Here is a 20,152-nt window from a genome sequence, read left to right as displayed (position 1 = left end):
TTCCCTCTCTCTCTCTCTCTCTCTCTCTCTCTCTCTCACTCACACACACACACACACACACACAGCTCTGTCTCTCTGCTGCCTTTGATGTTTCCCCTCATGCACTGTGGGTCCCATTTGATCGACAACATGAGAAATCTGGAGCGTCGCTCCATCTCACACACCTGTTTCCAATTCAGACTGCAGACAGAAACATTAGATTATTTCTCACAATCAGTTTTCGTTCCGATTCAGCCGCTATTAGTCATGTCTGGAGAGGGATAGTTTACCTGTGTGTTAAATATGATGGATTGATTCTAAAATGATTCAAGAACAAGAATTAGTACAACTGTATGATTTCTGTCTGCAATTTGGACACCTAGCTTGCTTAAAAAGTTGATTTCAAATAGGTTCAATATGCTTGGGACTCCATGACATGAGTAATGTCTGGCTGTTAAGTTTATTTAAGCTGTGGAAAATACTGGGTATTTCATGTATGATGGTTGTCAGGATGGTGGGGTCAGTTTTAAAGCTGTCATGGTTGAAAAGACTGAAGAATCATATCATGTGATGCAGTCACATGGTGGAGGTGAGACTGTGTGCCGTCATTCAAATTTTATCAAAGCCTCTATATCAGGACATACATTTTCTACATGAATGACATCTCAATCAATCTCAGTTCATCCCAAAAATCACACCTAGATGCTGACCCCCTCATGACTTTTTGGTACATATTTTTTTTTTTTAAAGCAAGAGGGAGAATCAACCTCTTACAAAATGTGTGAATTTTTATTTGGCTTTGAAAAAAACAAGAATACACTCATTGTTGTTCTACAATACATGTGAAGTCAAACAAATCACCAAGCATTGCATAGCGTAGTGAAAATAAAGCAGAAGTATTTCAGTGACCGACCGCTTTGCTGCCAAATCGCTGAAACACTTCATTGTGTCTAATTGTTTGGGGGACAGAACATGCACAAAGGCAATTAAGAATGCTATGCAGAGGCAGCACTTCCACAGGGCCAAGAGTATTGAGGCTAAATCACAACATACATTATGCGGTTAACAGATTGTTGCTACATAAAACCTGATTTGTGTGAATTATCAAATGTAAAAATGATAATAATCTGAGGATAAATTTTCCCTACACCATTTACATAAGTATATGTAATGTATACTACACTTATACTGTAGTTCCATGGTCACATAAATATTTGTAACATAATTCTATTGTTTGACATACATGTATCCTAGAAGCACAGTATTGACACAACTGTGATTGTTTTATCAAAAGAGATTGAAGTACAATTCTGTTTATGAAGTAAGGTATTGTTTCCAATAGTATATCGATACATTTTTTCCCAATGTTACTCTACTATTATTTTAAATGACATAAAATTCAGAATAAGTTATTGAAAATATGAAATAAAAATAACAGCTTGGTGAAAGTTAAATATAATACATTTTAAAATATTGAAATGCTCTTTTATCAAAATACTCTAATACACACGCATTGAAAGGCAACATTTCATATTCATGTGCAGGAAATTGATGGAATAAGATATATTATAATAAAAAGCATAACAAACATTATAAACACACACACGTCATTCAGCTTACTTCATACAAAATAATTGGTCACTGCTCAACCAGCCGAAGTACTTCGAGCAACATCAGTACTTGTCATCCAAAATAAATCAATGAATCAACAAAGTATCAGTCATAAGATACAAACAACATTAACATAACAAAAATGTTAACATTAGACAAAACACAACCTTCCATTTCAAAAAAGTTCCTCTACCTTGGAAGCACCTGTGACGTTAAGTGAGGTTCCAAATTTGCTCTGTAATTTGAAATTGTGCGAAACCATGTTTGTTTCTAAAACGTGTTGACAAAATGTGACAGAGTCAACAACAAAAAAGGTCCTCGTTTTGGATCACAACGCCACCCAGAGGATGGATATGTTAGTGCCTCCCTTGTGGGTGATCTGGTTAACACGACCACGTACGCAGTCCAGTGTCACATAGATGGCTGTACCATTTTGGACCTGGAAGGAGGCCCTCAGGCCCACGTTGGCCCACTCGCTGCCCTCAGGCATGTGCCCAGAAATCTGCTGGGCCACGGGTGTAGCCTGTCCACCCTCCCCACTGCCCCCCTGCCGGTGCAGAGTGAGCTTCACCACGTTACACGAATGGATCAGCTTCAGGTTGAGGGCCACGTTAGCTGTCCCATTCCCCCAGAAGACAAAGTTCTTTTGGGCGTTGGGTTCCCCAGAATGGGCCAGGCGCACTTGGTCTGATTCTGGGCTGACCTGCTGGAAGAGGAGGGCTTTGTTGCGGACGACTCCAGAGGGAAGGCCTGTCCTGGACACTGTGGCAGTCAGGGCAGAGGAGACAGCTGAGGGGATCCAGATAAGGCTCAGTATACTGATCCCAGTACTGTCTCCAAAGTAGCGGATATTACACTGGGATGGGGATAGGATCTCGAAACTAAGCGAGTGCCCACTATCCACCCTGACAGCCCCAGAAAGGGTGATGGATGTGTCCCTGTAGTTGACGCCCGACTTGAATGCCTGCATCAATTCCTGGTTGGTCCCGTTGCGGTTGGCGTAGGCCACCAGAGAGAAGCCCTCTCGGATGCAGGTGTGGCCCATGGAGTACAGCGCTTGCTGTAGGACAAATTTAACCACGCCACTCTCTGTGAAGCGCACCCCGCGGCTGTCGTGGGTCAACCCCACCATGTAAGGGTCAGAGACGGAGGTGATGCGAAAGGTTGGACGGTAGTTGGTCTGGTAGTGGGCTGACATTGACATCTGTGCGGTCATGGCCACGGCTCCAGTATCGTGGGACAGCCAGAGCATGCTGAAGGAAGGCCCGTTGAGTTCGTAGACGTGAAGGTCCTTGCTCTGGTTGCAATGCTGGTTGGGACTCTTCAGGAACAGAGTCAGCATGTGGTTGGGCTCGACCTCTGCGATGCCACTAACACTAACTCCCTGGAAGTACTTCCCGTCTGGCTGCTCAATGCGGACCCCACTGAGGTCGTGGCCCTCCTCCTCTTGACTGCTGTTGAGCCGCATGCCCACCTGGAGGAAGTTCCTGCAATTGTGCTTTAGGGCAAAGTTATGGTCCAGCCACATCAAGCCGTGCTGCTGGAAGGATAGCCGGCCGGCGTGGTTGGACAGCAAGTCGCTGACTTCTTTGCTCTGGACATTGAGCTGGAGGCCAGGGAAGATGTGGCTGCCAGGGGCCATGGCTGGGGGCAAGGTCACGGTGGCACCCCAGGACTGGGACATCAGGTTGTCTGTGAAGGGTCCACAGACAGAATCACTGGTGGCTGTACAGGGGATTGCAATGGGTTCTCCATTGCAGTCAGAACAAGCCTGGCACTCCGGAAGCTCCTGGTTGTAGAAGTAGTCATGGCCACATACTCCAGCAGCAGCCTCCCTTTCCGACATGCCCAGGCACCTGAACCCTCCTGCTCAGCATCAAACAACAACAAAGAGTTGGGAGAAGGAGATCAGAAATATGAGCATGTGCCAAATTGCTTGATACTCTTAGTTGACTATTCAGTATAAGGACTTCTGGAACCAGGATGGATATCATGTATAATTGCAAATTAGAAATGTTATAAGCCTTACCTGGAGTGTTGAGGCACTTCACTCCCTGTCCACATAGGTTTGGTAATTCAAGGCATTCGTCTCTGTCCTGGCATATTCTGTCTGCATTGGGAGAGCACTGGGAGACCAGGAAGAAACCCGGTGGGCACATGGTACACTTCTCACACTGCGGCGGCTCCCTCTGGAAGTCACAGTAATCCTCCGGTCCACACGGGTTGCCACACCCCAGCAGGGGGTGCAGAAGGTGGGCTTCCCCGACCACATCCATCAACTTAGCATCTACATCCATGTGCATGTCCTTGCGAACGGCATAGGACTTCTGCAGGTGGCTCCGAGCCTGGCTCTGGAGGCCTGCCAGGTGGCTCTCGAAGTAGCTCTGGAGCTCCCCTTGGAGGCCTTGGAAGGACACCTGTTTGACAGTGTCAGAGAGCAGGCCATACTGTGCCTTGACCACGTCCATCTGCTCGTACATGCGGCGCTGCTGCTCCAGGATCTCCCGCTGCTGGGCCAACAGCGCCCCCTGCTGTTCGGCTAGCTTTTGCTGCAGGTCGCGGATGATCGTCTGCTGAGCCTGAAGGGCCTCTACCAGCTTCTCCTGCCCCTTAGCCAGTTGGAGGTGTAAGATGAGGGCATCCTCTGAAGGCACCTCATTCTCCCCTGTGAGATGGAATAGGGCAGGGTTTAACGTGTGGAGTAGACAGAGATAGGATGTGGGACTATGTATAGCTAGCTATTAAACTGGAATCAAGTACTTATAATGTGCTCCTGTGCTCTAAGATGATTAGACTTCAAAACGGTTCAGCAAATCATTACTGAAATTGTGGTTAATGCTAAGTTAAATATACTGTGAAATTATGATCATACAGTACATCACTTTTTGAGATTAAATACTTTTTTAAAAAAATGGTTAAACTACTTTGGCACAAAATCTAAAAGTCCAACATCAAGTAATGGAAGTTTCCTAGGCAGGCTTTTTATAGACATCAAAGCATTCTAAGTTTTCTTGACTGCCAAACATTTTTCTAGTTCAATTGGACTGCAGTCAATGCATGTATAATCTTGGGTCTCAAACACAAGAAGATGGTAGCAATGATGCCTAATGTTGCGTGTTAAATTAATCCCAAATAAATGTAAAGTAATTATAGGAATATTATGTGATTTCCATGTCATTTCTAAACAAAAATCTATGTAGCCTACAAGACAAATAATCGATGAAAACCGCTTGTTCTGGAATGAGACTACTTTGTATATTTTGCATACGCATTGTGCAAAGGGGTTCCAAATTACGCACACATCCACGGAGTTCAATCTGGCACGAGTTGGAACCCCTTTTACACACTATGTATCTTCCCTTGTCTGTCAATTACATTCTTCTCAATAGACAGCCTACACTGTAAAGGTGTTACTGTGGATTTGACAGTAGATTACAGGCAGCTCGTGGCAAGTAAAACTCTGTATTTCGTATTACAGTACACCTAATGTAATATAAATACGGCATCAAAGCAAGTACTGTGTAATTACACGAAGTACAATACCATAAAATGTACTGTATTATACTGTAAAAAGCATGTTGGCTGCTAGGTAAAGTGTTTACACATTATAGTATATTAATTTATATTTGGGTATTTATATCACTTGCACTTCTAGAGGTCTTACCAAAGGCTTCCAAACTGGCATCGACTACAGGGCAAAACAGTAGTGATGTTACGCTGAATGCTGGAGCTCCGAGGCATGCGTGGAAATCGAAGCTGTGTGCCGATGACTGTATCACTTTATCAGAAGCATGTGATCAATGATGTCTGAAGCTTTGCTGAACAACCACCTGATTGGTTTGGTATTTATTTGGCAGAAGACAAAGGCTACACTACAGTCACGCTATGGGACATCGTCTATAGTAATTTGGCAGCTCTAAATTATTTTGACCAGCAGGTGCCACTAGTGTATACTGTGTTGAGCAAAGCCTTGAATGATGAACTGATTTTCAACACAATTGGATGGAAAATCTCAATGCGTCAGGAAGCTTTGTACTCCCATCACTACAAAACAGACCAAAAGGACATGGTAAAGGTTTAATAGTTGCTGCCCATCCAAATTGATGGGGCACTATAACCACATAGTACAGCATTCTCACATTCTCACTCGAGGGTGCAACAAATATAGCCTACTACAAGCCCAAACCTCAAAATATGTTAATGAACCAAAAACAACAATACCATGCACCCACTAGTGGTCAAACGGTTATTAGCGCACCAAAGATATGGTATGGTATTGCAGTTTGTGTGGTGGAATGACAGTACCTTACGAAATACAGCAATGTTTTGCTATGCCCAAAACATTTTCCCACAATGCACCATAATGTACAGTGTGATGCAGTAAAATGTTTCAGAGTATTTGACTGTTTATAATACCCCAAATGACCATATAATTTACAGTTTTCTGTTACTGTGTAGTATTTTAAGGCATTATAACACTAATAATAATATATTTCATATACAATTGATGTGTGGGTATATACTAACCTGGTTTAATGTCACATGTGAGCTGCACTCCCAAAGGCGCACTGCCAAGTTCAGATGCAGGATATCCAAACTCTGGAAATTCTCCCAGAAACTGAGCAGCTCTGTCCGGCATATGGACAGGGAAAGGCTGGCTGGAAGCTGCGGCATCATCAGCCAGACAGCCCTCTCCCACACAATCTTTTGGACGGGGCTTTGGCCGTATCCTTAGTGGTAATTTACATTCGATTCCTTTGCAGTCTCTGGTGTCGTTAAAAGCGTGGAGCTGTTTCTGAGGAGTAACGCAATCCGCTCCAGTACACCCTGAACCGAAAACTTCAGACGTTTGCATCCTTGCGCTTTCTCTAACGCTGTCAATGTGCCTACCGCGCTGTGGTTGAACAACATACGTGTCTGTTGTGTCTCCTCTTGACTGAGAGCTGTGGTACACATGGTGCTGGCTGGGGACTGCCTGTCCCGATCTGCCCTGTGTTGTTGGATTATATTGCCGCGGTGGTCTGGATGATCTACCCCCCAGGCATTGGGCTCCGACGCACGGTCTGGGATCCCCAGTCTCGCCACGGTGGCAGTGAGTCCCCCGGCATATCTCTGCGACACCTCTTACTGTGTCATGTAGTGATAACGAGTACACCAATAACAACAGCACTGTTCTGGACAATGCCATTTTGCATTTGTTTATCTCCCTGGAGAAAATGAAAACGATTTCAATTTCAGCACACCAGTGCGCAAAAATGTCACATTTTGGATAGATATCCTTATTTGATTAAATTAGATTTGGTTTAGTCTGGATTCCCCCGTGTGTATTTTCTTGTTTAACTATAACAGTTAAAGTAGGCTACCTGAAATACAAATATGACAAAGTAAACTCCAACAGACAAAACAATAGGGAACATTACCTGTGGCTCTGGTATTTGGTGTGGATGCCCTTTTTTAATGGCGTCAATAAGATAAGAAAACAATTTGAAACGTGCATCGCTCCCCTCACTCCATGTCTGACCCACTCTGAAGGCTTCTGGAATAGAATGCTAGTATGTGACATTCCAAAGACTTAATTAGCATCAGGTTTCCAGAGCCGCAAATTAACCCTTCCCCTTCCTATTCTTCCTTCCTATCGGGACACACTAAAAACAAATGGTTCTATATAGTGCCAAATACGGGTTATTGGGCTTGTAAGAATAGCAGAATCGTTTCTGGTACTTTACACTCTTCAAATCAAATCCAGCTTCATTATATAGCACATTTCAGACATGGAATGCAACGCAATGTGCTTTACAGAAAGAAAAACAACAACAAAAAACTTTGACAATAAAAACTGAAATATTTACTACACAACAAACAAATGGATATAAAACAAAAATAATAACGCAAACTGAATGAAGGAAAAACAAAGCTAAAAATGTGTGTTTCAAGATCTCTTTTAAATATGTCCACAGTTTCTGCCCCCCTCAGGTTCTCTAGAAGGCTATTCCAGGGGAATAGTAACTAAAGCCTGTCTCTCCATGCCTCTTGGTCCTAGGCTTTGGGATAGTTAAAAGGCCAGTGCCAGAAGACCTGAGGGACCTACTGGGTACATAACTTAAAAGCATGTCTGACATGTATTGGGGAGCACAATCATGGATTGATATAAAAACCAATAGAAGCATCATTCTAAAACTCAGGCAGCCAGTGCAGAGACATTAAAACCGGTGTAATATGTGCTCTCCTTCTGGTCTTGGTCAGTACCCGTGCTGCAGCATTCTGTATGTTTTGCAGTTGACTAATGGCTTTCGTGGGTAGACCAGCTAGGAGAGCATTACAGTAAAGCCTGCTTGTAATAAAAGCATGGATGAGTCTCTCTGGATCAGCCTAAGAGAGAATTAGTGGTGACTCGAGGAAACCTGGAGATCCTCAAGGAACCCATGGAGGTCCTCAAGGAACCATTGCTAGTCAATGGTTCATATTTGCACCTTTGGTTAGTTGAGGGGTTTTTGAGGAACCTTTTAATGGTTCAATGTAGCAATGGGTTATTGGCGGAACCCTGGAGTTTAGGTGTGGCTTAGTAGGGGCGTGGCTTTAAGATATATATTTGTTTTTGGCAACCTGTTAGAGTCAAAATCATTGCTGTTAATCTGTTCAGTTGTATTATTTTATCAATGAGAAGTAGTGCTCTTCAAATGGACCTAGATTTTTTTTGTCTTGTTCATTTAAAATAATGAATCCTATGACTAATTTTGTTAATTTGAGTCAGTAATCCTTAGAACACACAGGACCCCCTAACGGCCAACGATGGACTGAAATCTTGACAGAGTCATGATTCTACAAGTTTCTCATTCACATGTTGTTCACCAGCTTTTTGGAGCTGTCATTGGTGACTGGGGCTTGTAGACGTGTGCTTTAAACAACGTACATTTGTTGATTGCTAGGCATATAAATATGATTATTTCTTGATACATTTGAAACCTATCCAAATGGTATTTGTCACATGCGCCGAATACAACAGGTGTAGACATTACAGTGAAACGCTTACTTATAAGCCCTTAAGAAAAACATGTTAATTAAGTAAAAAATAAATAAAAGTAACAAATAATTTAACAGCAGCAGTAAAATAACAATTGTGAGGCTATATACCAGGGGTACCGGTATAGAGTCAATGTGCGGGGCACCGGTTCGTCAAGGTAATTGAGGTAATATGTACAGCTGAAGTCGGAAGTTTACATACACCTTAGCAAAATACTTTTAAACTCATTTTTTTTCACAATTCCTGACATTTAATCCTAGTAAAAATTCCCTGTCTTAGGTCAGTTAGGATCACCACTTTATTTTAAGAATGTGAAATTTCATAATAATAGTAGAGAGAATTATTTATTTCACTTTTTTTTTACATCGCATTCCCAGTGGGTCAGAAGTTTACATATACTCAATTAGTATTTGGTAGCATTGCCTTTAAATTGTTTAAGTTGGGTCAAACGTTTCCGATAGCCTCCCACAAGTTTCCCACAATAAGTTGGGTGAGTTTTGGCCCATTCATCCTGACAGAGCTGGTGTAACTGAGTCAAGTTTGTAGGCCTCCTTGCTTGCACACGCTTTTTCAGTTCTGCCCACAATTTTTCTATAGAATTGAGGTCAGGGCTTTGTGATGGCCACTCCAATACCTTGACCTTATTGTCCTTAAGCCATTTTGCTGCAACTTTGGAAGTATGCTTGGTGTCATTGTCCATTTGGAAGACCTATTTGCGACCAAGCTTTAACCTCCTGACTGATGTCTTGAGATGTTGCTTCAATATATCCACATAATTTTCCTGCCTCATTATGCCATCTATTTTGTGAAGTGCACCAGTCCCTCCTGCAGCAAAGCACCCACACAACATGATGCTGCCACCCCCGTGCTTCACGGTTGGGATGGTGTTCGTCGGCTTGCAAGCCTCCCCCTTTTTCCTCCAAACATAACAATGGTCATTATGGCCAAGCAGTTCTATTTTTGTATCATCAGACCAGAGGACATTTCTCCAAAAAGTACGATCTTTGTCCCCATGTGCAGTTGCAAACCGTAGTCTGGCTTTTTAATTGCGGTCTTGGAGCAGTGGCTTCTTCCTTGCTGAGCGTCCTTTCAGGTTATGTCAATGTAGTACTCGTTTTACTGTGGATATACACTGCTCAAAAAAATAAAGGGAACACTAAAATAACACATCCTAGATCTGAATGAATGAAATATCCTTATTAAATACTTTTTTCTTTACATAGTTGAATGTGCTGACAACAAAATCACACAAAAATGATCAATGGAAATCACATTTATCATCCCATGGAGGTCTGGATTTGGAGTCACACTCAAAATTAAAGTGGAAAACCACACTACAGGCTGATCCAACTTTGATGTAATGTCCTTAAAACAAGTCAAAATTAGGCTCAGTAGTGTGTGTGGCCTCCATGTGCCTGTATGAACTCCCTACTACGCCTGGGCATGCTCCTGATGAGGTGGCAGATGGTCTCCTGAGGGATCTCCTCCCAGACCTGGACTAAAGCATCCGCCAACTCCTGAACAGTCTGTTGGTGGATGGAGCGAGACATGATGTCCCAAATGTGCTCAATTGGATTCAGGTTTGGGGAACGGGCGGGCCAGTCCATAGCATCAATGCCTTCCTCTCGCAGGAACTGCTGACACACTCCAGCCACATGAGGTCTAGCATTGTCTTGCATTAGGAGGAACCCAGGGTCAACCGCACCAGCATATGGTCTCACAAGGGGTCTGAGGATCTCATCTCGGTACCTAATGGCAGTCAGGCTACCTCTGGCGAGCACATGGAGGGCTGTGCGGCCCCCCAAAGAAATGCCACCCCACACCATGACTGACCCACCGCCAAACCGGTCATGCTGGAGGATGTTGCAGGCAGCAGAAAGTTCTCTACGGCGTCTCCAGACTCTGTCACGTCTGTCACATGTGCTCAGTGTGAACCTGCTTTCATCTGTGAAGAGCACAGGGCGCCAGTGGCAAATTTGCCAATCTTGGTGTTCTCTGGCAAATGCCAAACGTCCTGCACGGTGTTGGGCTGTAAGCACAACCCCCACCTGTGGACGTCGGGCCCTCATATCACCCTCATGGAGTCTGTTTCTGACCGTTTGAGCAGATGGGAGGTCATTTTGCAGGGCTCTGGCAGTGCTCCTCCTGCTCCTCCTTGCACAAAGGCGGAGGTAGCGGTCCTGCTGCTGGGTTGTTGCCCTCCTACGGCCTCCTCCACGTCTCCTGATGTACTGGCCTGTCTCCTGGTAGCGCCTCCATGCTCTGGACACTACGCTGACAGACACAGCAAACCTTCTAGTCACAGCTCGCATTGATGTGCCATCCTGGATGAGCTGCACTACCTGAGCCACTTGTGTGGGTTGTAGACTCCGTCTCATGCTACCACTAGAGTGAAAGCACCGCCAGCATTCAAAAGTGACCAAAACATCAGCCAGGAGGCATAGGAACTGAGAAGTGGTCTGTGGTCACCACCTGCAGAACCACTCCTTTATTGGGGGTGTCTTGCTAATTGCCTATAATTTCCACCTGTTGTCTATTCCATTTGCACAACAGCATGTGAAATTTATTGTCAATCAGTGTTACTTCCTAAGTGGACAGTTTGATTTCACAGAAGTGTGATTGACTTGGAGTTACATTGTGTTGTTTAAGTGTTCCCTTTATTTTTTTTAGCAGTGTAGATACTTTTGTACCTGTTCCCTCCAGCATCTTCACAAGGTCCTTTGCTGTTGTTCTGGGATTGATTTGCACTTTTCGCCCCAAAGTACGTTCATCTCTAGGAGACTGAACGTGTCTCCTTCCTGAGCGGTATGATGGTCACGTGGTCCCATGGTGTTTATACTTGCATACTATTGTTTGCACAGATGAACGTTTGGAAATTGCTCCCAAGGATGAACCAGACTTGTGGTGGTCTACAATTTCTTTTCTGAGGTCTTGGCTTTCATTTGATTTTGAAGGTAGGCCTTGAAATACATCCACAGGTACACCTCCAATTGACTCAAATGATGTCAATTAGCCCATCAGAAGCTTCTAAAGTCATGACATCATTTTCTGGAATTCTCCAAGCTGTTCAAAGGCGCAGACAACTTAATGTATGTAAACTCCTGACCCACTGGAATTGTGATACAGTGAGTTGTCTGTAAACAATTGTTGGAAAAATGACTTGTGTCATGCACAAAGTAGTCGTCCTAACCGACTTGCAAAAACTACAGTTTGTTAACAAGACATTTGTGTAGTGGTTGAAAAACAAGTTTTAATGGCTCCAACCTAAGTGTATGTAAACTTCCAACTTCAGCTGTATATATTGTTTTTTCTCACAATGTAGTGCAGATATTTTGTCTGCATTAGTTCTTCATTTGTTGATGAGTATTTTGACAGTTTTGGTGAAAACTGTTATTATTAAACTTCTGTACACGTGACCATGCATTGATATTAAACAGAGGGCACTATGCATAAATATTGAAGGAACTTTTTAATTTGCAGTATACATACTTAAGGTGATGAAAAGGAATGACATTTACGCTGACGGCTGACCAGAAATAACCATCTGAAAGCAACGCCTCCAATCTGATAGGCTGCCACCTGTACAATATATTATTAAAAACTTTCACAATTGAACCCCTCCCATCACAAAAATATTCTGGTTTTAACCTTTACACAGGGGTTCTTCGAAGATCCTGTTCAGAGGGGTTCCTCAAGGAACCTTTTCAACTGGAAAGGTTCCGCCAGTGTGGCTGAACCATTACTTCTAAGAACATGAAGAGGTTCTAAATGGAACTTGTAAGGTTCTATAAAGAACCATTAAAAAATATTTTCTATAGCACCAAAAAAAAAGGGTTCCGTTATGGTTACATCCATTTTTGGGGCTATATAAAACCCTTTTTTATGGTTCTTGATAGAACCTTTAAGGAGAATGGTTCTATAAAGAACCTTTCTCAATCTCAATCTCAATCTCTCAATTTGTAGAACCCTGTGTTACAGGGTGTTTTTTTCTGGTTTAATAGTCATATTATGTTGTTCAAATTTCATTGATTTTATTATTGTGTTTATCAACAAGTTGAATCATGTGTAGCTTTGGAACGACTGAGTCGAGGAAAGGAAAGACTGGAAAGAATGAGGAAAGACTAAAGAACTACTGACTTAATTAATCATCCTCAAGAGAGTAGATAAAATGGAATGACACTCTCACTCAGAGTTGCACAAGAAGAGCTGTGAAAAAACCCCCCCCAAAATATTCGATTGATGTTTTAACTGCAAAGAACTCAGAGTTTTTTGGGTCAGTATGGTTCCACATTGAACCATCATTTTTGATTATCCTTTGATGTCACTTTTTAAATTTAATTTTACCCCATTTCTCCCTAATTTCATGGTATCCAATTGTTAGTAATTGTTAGACTATCTTGTCTCATCGCTACAACGGGCTCGGGAGAGACGAAGGTCATGTGTCCCCCGAAACACAACCCGCACTGCTTCTTAACACAGCGCTCATCCAACCCGAAAGCCAGCCGCACCAATGTATTGGAGGAAACACCGTGCACCTGGCAACCATGCACTGCGCCGGCCCGCCACAGGAGTCACTGGTGTGCCATGAGACAAGACTTACCGGCCAACATTGATTTTGTTAAAAATAATGTACTAGCTATTATGCAAATACATAACGAAGAGGAAATTAAATGTCTGAGCCTTTACCAACATCAATTTATAGCCAAGGCTACTAACTCTTATTGCACAGTTCCATAGAAGCTGAAAGTATTTCTAGAACAGCTTACCCTTTATTGACTGGCATGTCTCATTTGTCCTGAATGAACTCTCTGATGACCTTGTCGTCAACAGTGTTGTCCGAGGTGTCAGTAGGTTTTTGCTCTGGACATCTTTATTGTTGAGACAGCTGTTGCCCTTCCAATGTCTGTCACGTCAAACTCACCATGTCTAGGGTGGTGACTAGGGTAGTCAGGAAATGTCTATCTTTTGTTGAGGAGACCTTAGGTGAAAGTCAGGAATGTGAAACATTAATATTGGACTTTCTCCCAATCTCATTAGTTAATTAGACTACAACTCTTGGGACTGGCTTGCATATCATGTAGTCATTAATATCTGATTTGAGGGAATATTTGAGACATTTTGTAGTACTGCCTATCAATAATTTTTACATAACCTTTACTTAACTAGGCAAGTCAGTTAAGAACAAATTCTTATTTACAACAAAGGCCAAGCCCGGACGACGCTGGGCCAATTGTGCGCCACCCAATCACATCCGGGTGTGATACAGCCTGGATTTGAACCAGTGATGCCTCTTGCCTTAGACCACTGCGCCACTCGGGAGCACCCTAATAAAGACATACAGTACACACAGCTATAAATATATATTATTTGAGTGTTGTTTGCTCTTTTGATTGCTAATGAAATCTTGTTAGAATAGCTATTTTCCACATAAACTCAGCAAAAAAAGAAACGCCCCCTTTTCAGGACCCTGTCTTTCAAAGATAATTAGTAAAAGTCCAAATAACTTCACAGATCTTCATTGTAAAGGATTTAAACACTGCCTTCCATGCTTGTTCAATGAAACATAAACAATTAATGAACATGCACCTGTGGAACGGTCGTTAAGACACTAACAGCTTACAGACGGTAGGCAATTAAGGTCACAGTTATGAAAACTTAGGGCACTAAAGAGGTCTTTCTACTGACTCTGAAAAACACCAAAAGAAAGATGCCCAGGGTCCCTGCTCATCTGTGTGAACATGCCTTAGGCATGCTGCAAGGAGGCATGAGGACTGTAGATGTGGCCAGGGCATTAAATTGTAATGTCCGTACTGTGAGACGCCTAAGACAGAGCTACAGGGAGACAGAACGGACAGTTGATCGTCCTCGCAGTGGCAGACCACGTGTAACAACACCTGCACAGGATCGGTACATCCGAACATCATACCTGCAGGACAGGTATACGCTGGCAACAACAACTGCCTGAGTTGCACCGGAAACACACAATCCCTCCATCAGTGCTCAGACTGTCCGCAATAGGCTGAGAGAGCCTTGACTGAGGGCTTGTAGGCCTGTTGTAAGGCAGGTCCTCACCAGACTTCACCGGCAACAACGTCTCCTATGGGCACAAATCCACCGTCGCTGTACCAGACAGGACTAGCAAAATGTGCTCTTCACTGACGAGTTGCGGTTTTGTCTCACCAGGGGTGATGGTTGGATTTGCGTTTATCGTCGAAGGAATGAGCGTTACACCGAGGCCTGTACTCTGGAGCAGGATCGATTTGGAGGTGGTGGGTCCATCATGGTTTGGGGCGGTGTGTCACAGCAACATTGGACTGAGCTTGTTGTCATTGCAGGCATTCTCAATGCTGTGTGTTACAGGGAAGACTCCTCTTCCCTCATGTGGTACCCTTCCTGCAGGCTCATCCTGACATGACCCTCCAGCATGACAATGCCACCTGCCATACTGCTGGTTCTGTGCGTGGTTTCCAGTAAGACAGGAATGTCAGTGTTCTGCCATGGCCAGCGAAGAGCCCAGACCTCAATCCCATTGAGCACGTCTGGGACCTGTTGGATCAGAGGGTAAGGGCAAGGGCCATTCCCCCCCAAAATGTCCTGGAACTTGCAGGTTTCTTGGTGAAAGAGTGGAGTGACACCTCACAGCAAGAGGTTTGTGGGGCGGCAGGGTAGCCTAGTGGTTAGAGCGTTGGACTCCTACCCAGAAGGGTGCAAGTTCAAATCCCCAAGGTGCAAATCTGTCATTTTGCCCCTGAACAGGCAGTTAACCTAGACTACCCTGCCTAGGTTCCTAGGCTGTCATTGCAAATTATAATTTGTTTTTAACTGACTTGCCTAGGTAAATAAATAAAGAACTGGCAACTCTGGTGCAGTCCATGTAGAGGAGCTGCACTGCTGTACTTAATGCAGCTGGTACGGACTGTTACACCAGATACGGACTGTTACTTTTGATTTTGACCCCCCCTCCCTTTGTTCAGGGACACATTATTCAATTTCTGTTATTCACATGTCTGTGGAACTTGTTCAGTTTATGTCTCAGTTGTTGAATCTTGTTATGTTCATACAAATATTTGCATATGTTAAGTTTGCTAAAAATAAAAGCTGTTGACAGTGAGAGGACGTTTCTTTTTTTGCTGAGTTGAGTTATTTTGCCACAACACGATGAAAGGAAAAAATAGTCAGTCAATAGAGCAAAGTGATCAAAACCCTCAATGTTTCTGCCCTGACACTTTTAAACTTCTGCTCCTGCTGCTCCCCAATAAATGTACTCCTGTAAACATTTTAAGTGTTCAGACTTATCAGTCTTAAGAAAGGTTCAAGGTTGGTGGCATTGCCTACCCTCACACCACCCACCAAGTTCAGTAGCAATTCATATGAGACCGAAGGAAAGCTAATGTTACCTCGCAGTAGAGGGCGCTACTGCACACCTGGAAAACATATTAGTGTATGCATAACTTGATAAAACACTGACCTGGGTCTTTGTGTTGAATTACATTTTTACAGACACTTTATTGTATTTCAATGAATGTTTCAGGGTTTTCAAACTGCTTTTACGATTATCACACAGCACTTCGGTTTGGAAGGGCATTACTTGGAAAGCCAATGTGAGGTGTGGACTAGCACATAGATTAAGAGAAATAACACGCCGGAGACATAATAATAATGGTTTTAAAGTATGCCATCTTACCTTGCCTTTCATGTACGCCACAACCCTCACACCTTACCATCTGGCCTTTTGCAGTTATTTGAAACCTGGTATGGATTTTCACAACCGCTTTCCTGTACTGAAGGCAAGACTGATCTTTGTCAAAGAGAGCTTTGTCAAAGTCCATTTTTCTATTCAAACTGCCACTTCACTGTATCAAATACTGCCTCCATTAAATGTGTGTTTAAGTTTGCTGTTGAAGCTGCACAGGCAATGGTCAGAAGTTAAGTTGTTGTTTCATGTTTCCTACATCTCAGAAGCGTTATCTCAAACGTCTTCCTATTAGTCAGCTATGGATAAACAGAGTCAATGGTGCGGAAAGCCTGCTATTGTCAAGTGCTTTTAAATAGATCCTTAAAGCAATAGGTGAAACAACGCCAGCCACCCCAGGGGCATTTATTCTTGAATTTGTTCCAAGGAAATGAGTATTCAACATTATGTAAAAAAATATATACCTAAAAGGCATGCTTAGGTATACAGAAAAACATACATATTTTTTTACATGAAATTAAGCATAATGATTATGACTGTAGATTGCAGGAAATATCAGTTTCAGCTGTTTGAAAAAGTCTAAATTCTCTAGCTTCTGGACCCCCCCCCCAGCTATCCTCACATACTTTGTGCCCCCTCAGATTTTTGGGGTGCATGACACCACTGTGTGCATTGGAGGAAAAAACAATGTAAAAAGTATTTTTGTTGTTTTGATATTGTGTAAACTGATGTGGCAGTTTCACAGCTATGGATTCCAGCTTTAAAACACATGGTATGGGGATGCTATAGCAGGAACATAGCTCCCTCATCGTAGGGTTTATGGATGGAGCTGAAATCTGATGGATAGCTGACATCAACCATATACCGGCGAGGGTGACAACACAGTTTTTATTTACCCTCTCCGCTGACCACCTCCACCCAGTCAATGAAAGGTGGACAGACAGGAAAGGAAAGGCACAATAAACATAGCTTCTTAACTCAACAATGGTGATCTTTCATTCAGTGAATTTATTTGGATAGGGCTCAGGAATAAGTAACATAAGAGGTCGATTAGGGCCCCATGCCGCTAGGGGGGTCCCGACCACACAAAAAAAAACACAAAAAAACAACAACTTTCTTTAGGGACTTTAGTAAACTTACTGGAAGTCGGTAGTGTGGTTGTGCATCAACAATATTTCTGTTGTTATGTCAGTCACACCGTCAATCAATTAGCCATGTCAGCAAAATGGGTAGAATTGCAGGAAATCTTGCTTTGGGCCCCCAAAAGGCTAGAGCTGGCCCTGATAGAGCTCTCCAAAATATGACTGTTAGCCTTTACGCTATCATATAGAGTTAATAGGGGCAGCAAAGGCAGCCTATGGCTACCATCTGTTCTTCAACCCCTGGGATAGGAAATAAGAGTGGGTGGAGCACATGCTTTCCCCAAGTGTTTATTTAATACATCACATCTGATGAAAGGCTCTAGACTCATTCAAAGCTATTTTGTTTCCCCCCATGGAGTTCAACCACACAACATGTTGACAGCCTCTCGCCACAGAGAGAGAGGGTGGTCTGTGTTTCCCATTGGAGCCAAAGGCCCCCAAGAGAAAATAGGTTCAAACATTACAGCTCCAGTGCTAGTAATGGCTGAATAATGGACAGAAAATATGGGAAGCTGGCTGCTATTTTTCCACTTTTAGTGAAGTTCTTTCCACTGTTGGTTGCCAAGGTGGGGATGGGGGTCAGTTCCCTTTTAGTTAGGCTCATTAAGGGAAATACCCTAAATCCAGTTCACGTTGAAAATGGACTAAGATTCCCTATGAGGTTTTTCATCATTTTATAGCATTTTAATGTGACTGGCCAGAAATGAATCCTAACCATCTTGCTTTTAACTACAGTTACTCAAAGGAAGTCTCGCTTTTTTATGATCACTGATAATATCTGGCACATAAGTCATGATGGGTCAAGATTTTATTTTGTAACTAATGTGTTCTGTCTTCTTGGCCAGGCTTACTTGACAAAGATATTTCGAATCTTAATATAACCTTCATCAATTATATATTTGGATAAATATAAATGTCTGCGTGTCTGCTTTACTAGATAATGGCCCTGAGTATATTCATAGCTTTTACAGTCCCGGTCCCTGACTTTACCCTGCACAAATCTGAACTCACACCACAATACACTGTATATATACACCAATATTCAAACAGCGTAAGGACACAAAAATAGTTATTGGTATATTAGTATGTTTAGTCATCTTTCAGAGTTCTGAGTTTTTGTGCTCCCTTTCAGTAACATCTTTTTCTTTCGCATTTTTATTTTCATGAACGTTTTTAGAATAAACCTGTCCAATGACAATCTCACTTTTAAAAGTGAATAGTCTATTAACTCGTGGCCAAATAATGTTGTACTTGTATTTGTGGCTAAAGCATCCATTGGATAAAAAAAAAAACTTAAAAAAACTCAAACTGATATCTCAAACAGAGATCTATTTCTGTTTTGCGATCGGTGTCCCTTCCACGGGACGGTTGAGCTAACGTAGGCTAATGCGATTAGCATGAGGTTGTAAGTAACAATAAACTTTCCCAGGACATAGACATATCTGATATTGTTAGAAAGCTTAAAATCTTGTTAATCTAATTGTACTGTCCAATTTACAGTAGCTATTACAGTGAAATAATACCATGCTATTGTTTTAGGAGAGTGCACAATTTTGAACAGGAAAAGTTATTAATAAACAAATTAGGCACATTTGGGCAGTCTTGATACACATTTTTGAACAGAAATACAATGGTTTATTGGATCAATCTAAAACTTTGCACATACACTGCTGCCATCTAGTGGCCAAAATATAAATTGCACCCGGGCTGGAATAATACATTATGGCCTTTCTCTTGCATTTCAAAGATAATGGTACAAAAAAAATACAAAAGAACAGTTGTTTTTTCTTTGTGTTATCTTTTACCAGATCTATTGTGTTTTATTCTCTTACATTCCTTTCACATTTCCACAAACTTCAAAGTGTTTCCTTTCAAATGGTACCAAGAATATGCATATCCTTGCTTCAGGGCCTGAGCTACAGGCAGTTAGATTTGGGTATGTCATTTTAGGCAAAAATTGAAAAAAAAGGGGCAGATCCTTAAGAGGTTTAAAAAGTGCTTGCTATTTCCTCATAGAGAACGATGTCATCCTGCCTCATTGGCTAAACTGGCCAATCAGTGGTCTACTCGCATTAATATTTGTTGGGGTATGCCCACACAATTGTGACAAAGAAAATCTGCTTTTTCAGCATATTTAAATACGATTTTTGTGGAAGTTAAAGTATTTTACTCATATTGTAATTAATTACAGGTCATATTTAAAAGACATTTGGAAGCACTGGACAGTTACTTTAAATGTGTTCTACATCATTTGGCTCCATTGGCACCATGTAATATAGAATTCTGGTCAAATTGAGCCAAAGGCAACTCCCCATTATAAACCCTAAGGTTTACATGTCATAGCATACACCCACTCATCTGTTAATCACTTTCAAAGGACAAAATTATTTCTGAACCTAAACACCTCAACAATCTCTGCAATGCTTCTACCTTCTCTCTTTCTATTTCCCTCTCCAGACACTCCTTTCCCAGTATCAACATTAATGAACCTCATGTCTCATTGACACGCATTGTTTTCAAATTTAGATCTGCACTACACGAAAAATAAAAGAGACTATTCTCTAACTTTTAATGCTAAATCACACCTATCAGTAGTGTACATACTCACCATTATTTTACAGTTAAGCAAGTGGATATGCGAACTTTGGCACTGCCCAGAGCTCAGTGTTGTAAAAGTGTTCAGCTCTGCTCTGGATGGAATGCACT

The 20,152-nt window shown here is 42.4% G+C and overlaps 1 protein-coding gene across 2 annotated transcripts; it reads right to left on the bottom strand.

The window, feature by feature from the left end:
* Nucleotides 1-749: 749 nt before the first annotated feature.
* Nucleotides 750-16,607, bottom strand: LOC139367105 (NELL (neural EGFL like) family member 3). Of its 2 annotated transcripts, XM_071105153.1 has the most exons (4): nucleotides 7,011-7,132; nucleotides 6,118-6,797; nucleotides 3,620-4,255; nucleotides 750-3,456 (listed from the first exon to the last, which is right to left on the bottom strand). In XM_071105153.1, exons 1-4 carry the CDS (start codon nucleotides 7,085-7,087, stop codon nucleotides 1,919-1,921), a joined length of 2,931 nt encoding a protein of 976 aa, XP_070961254.1. In that variant the 5' UTR covers nucleotides 7,088-7,132; the 3' UTR covers nucleotides 750-1,918. The 2 variants fall into 2 exon arrangements, with proteins under 2 accessions (XP_070961254.1, XP_070961255.1); XM_071105154.1 differs by lacking the exons at nucleotides 6,118-6,797; nucleotides 7,011-7,132 and adding an exon at nucleotides 16,296-16,607.
* Nucleotides 16,608-20,152: the final 3,545 nt, after the last annotated feature.

The sequence above is a fragment of the Oncorhynchus clarkii genome, chromosome 15 (genome assembly GCF_045791955.1).
Source record: "Oncorhynchus clarkii lewisi isolate Uvic-CL-2024 chromosome 15, UVic_Ocla_1.0, whole genome shotgun sequence".
NCBI classification, from domain to species: Eukaryota; Metazoa; Chordata; class Actinopteri; order Salmoniformes; family Salmonidae; genus Oncorhynchus; species Oncorhynchus clarkii.
The sequence above is the reverse complement of the archived record's forward strand: the minus strand, read 5'-3'. Positions and strand labels throughout refer to the sequence as shown.

What these genes read in the sequence shown, in the direction of transcription:
- LOC139367105 (XM_071105153.1), bottom strand. Translation starts at nt 7,087, where the DNA reads ATGCACGTTTCAAATTGTTTTCTTATCTTATTGACGCCATTAAAAAAG. An exon ending in CACATGTGACATTAAACCAG is followed by an intron (nt 4,256 to 6,117) that starts GTTAGTATATAC and finishes TCCATCTCACAG; the next exon opens with GGGAGAATGAGGTGCCTTCA. An exon ending in GAAGTGCCTCAACACTCCAG is followed by an intron (nt 3,457 to 3,619) that starts GTAAGGCTTATA and finishes GATGCTGAGCAG; the next exon opens with GAGGGTTCAGGTGCCTGGGC.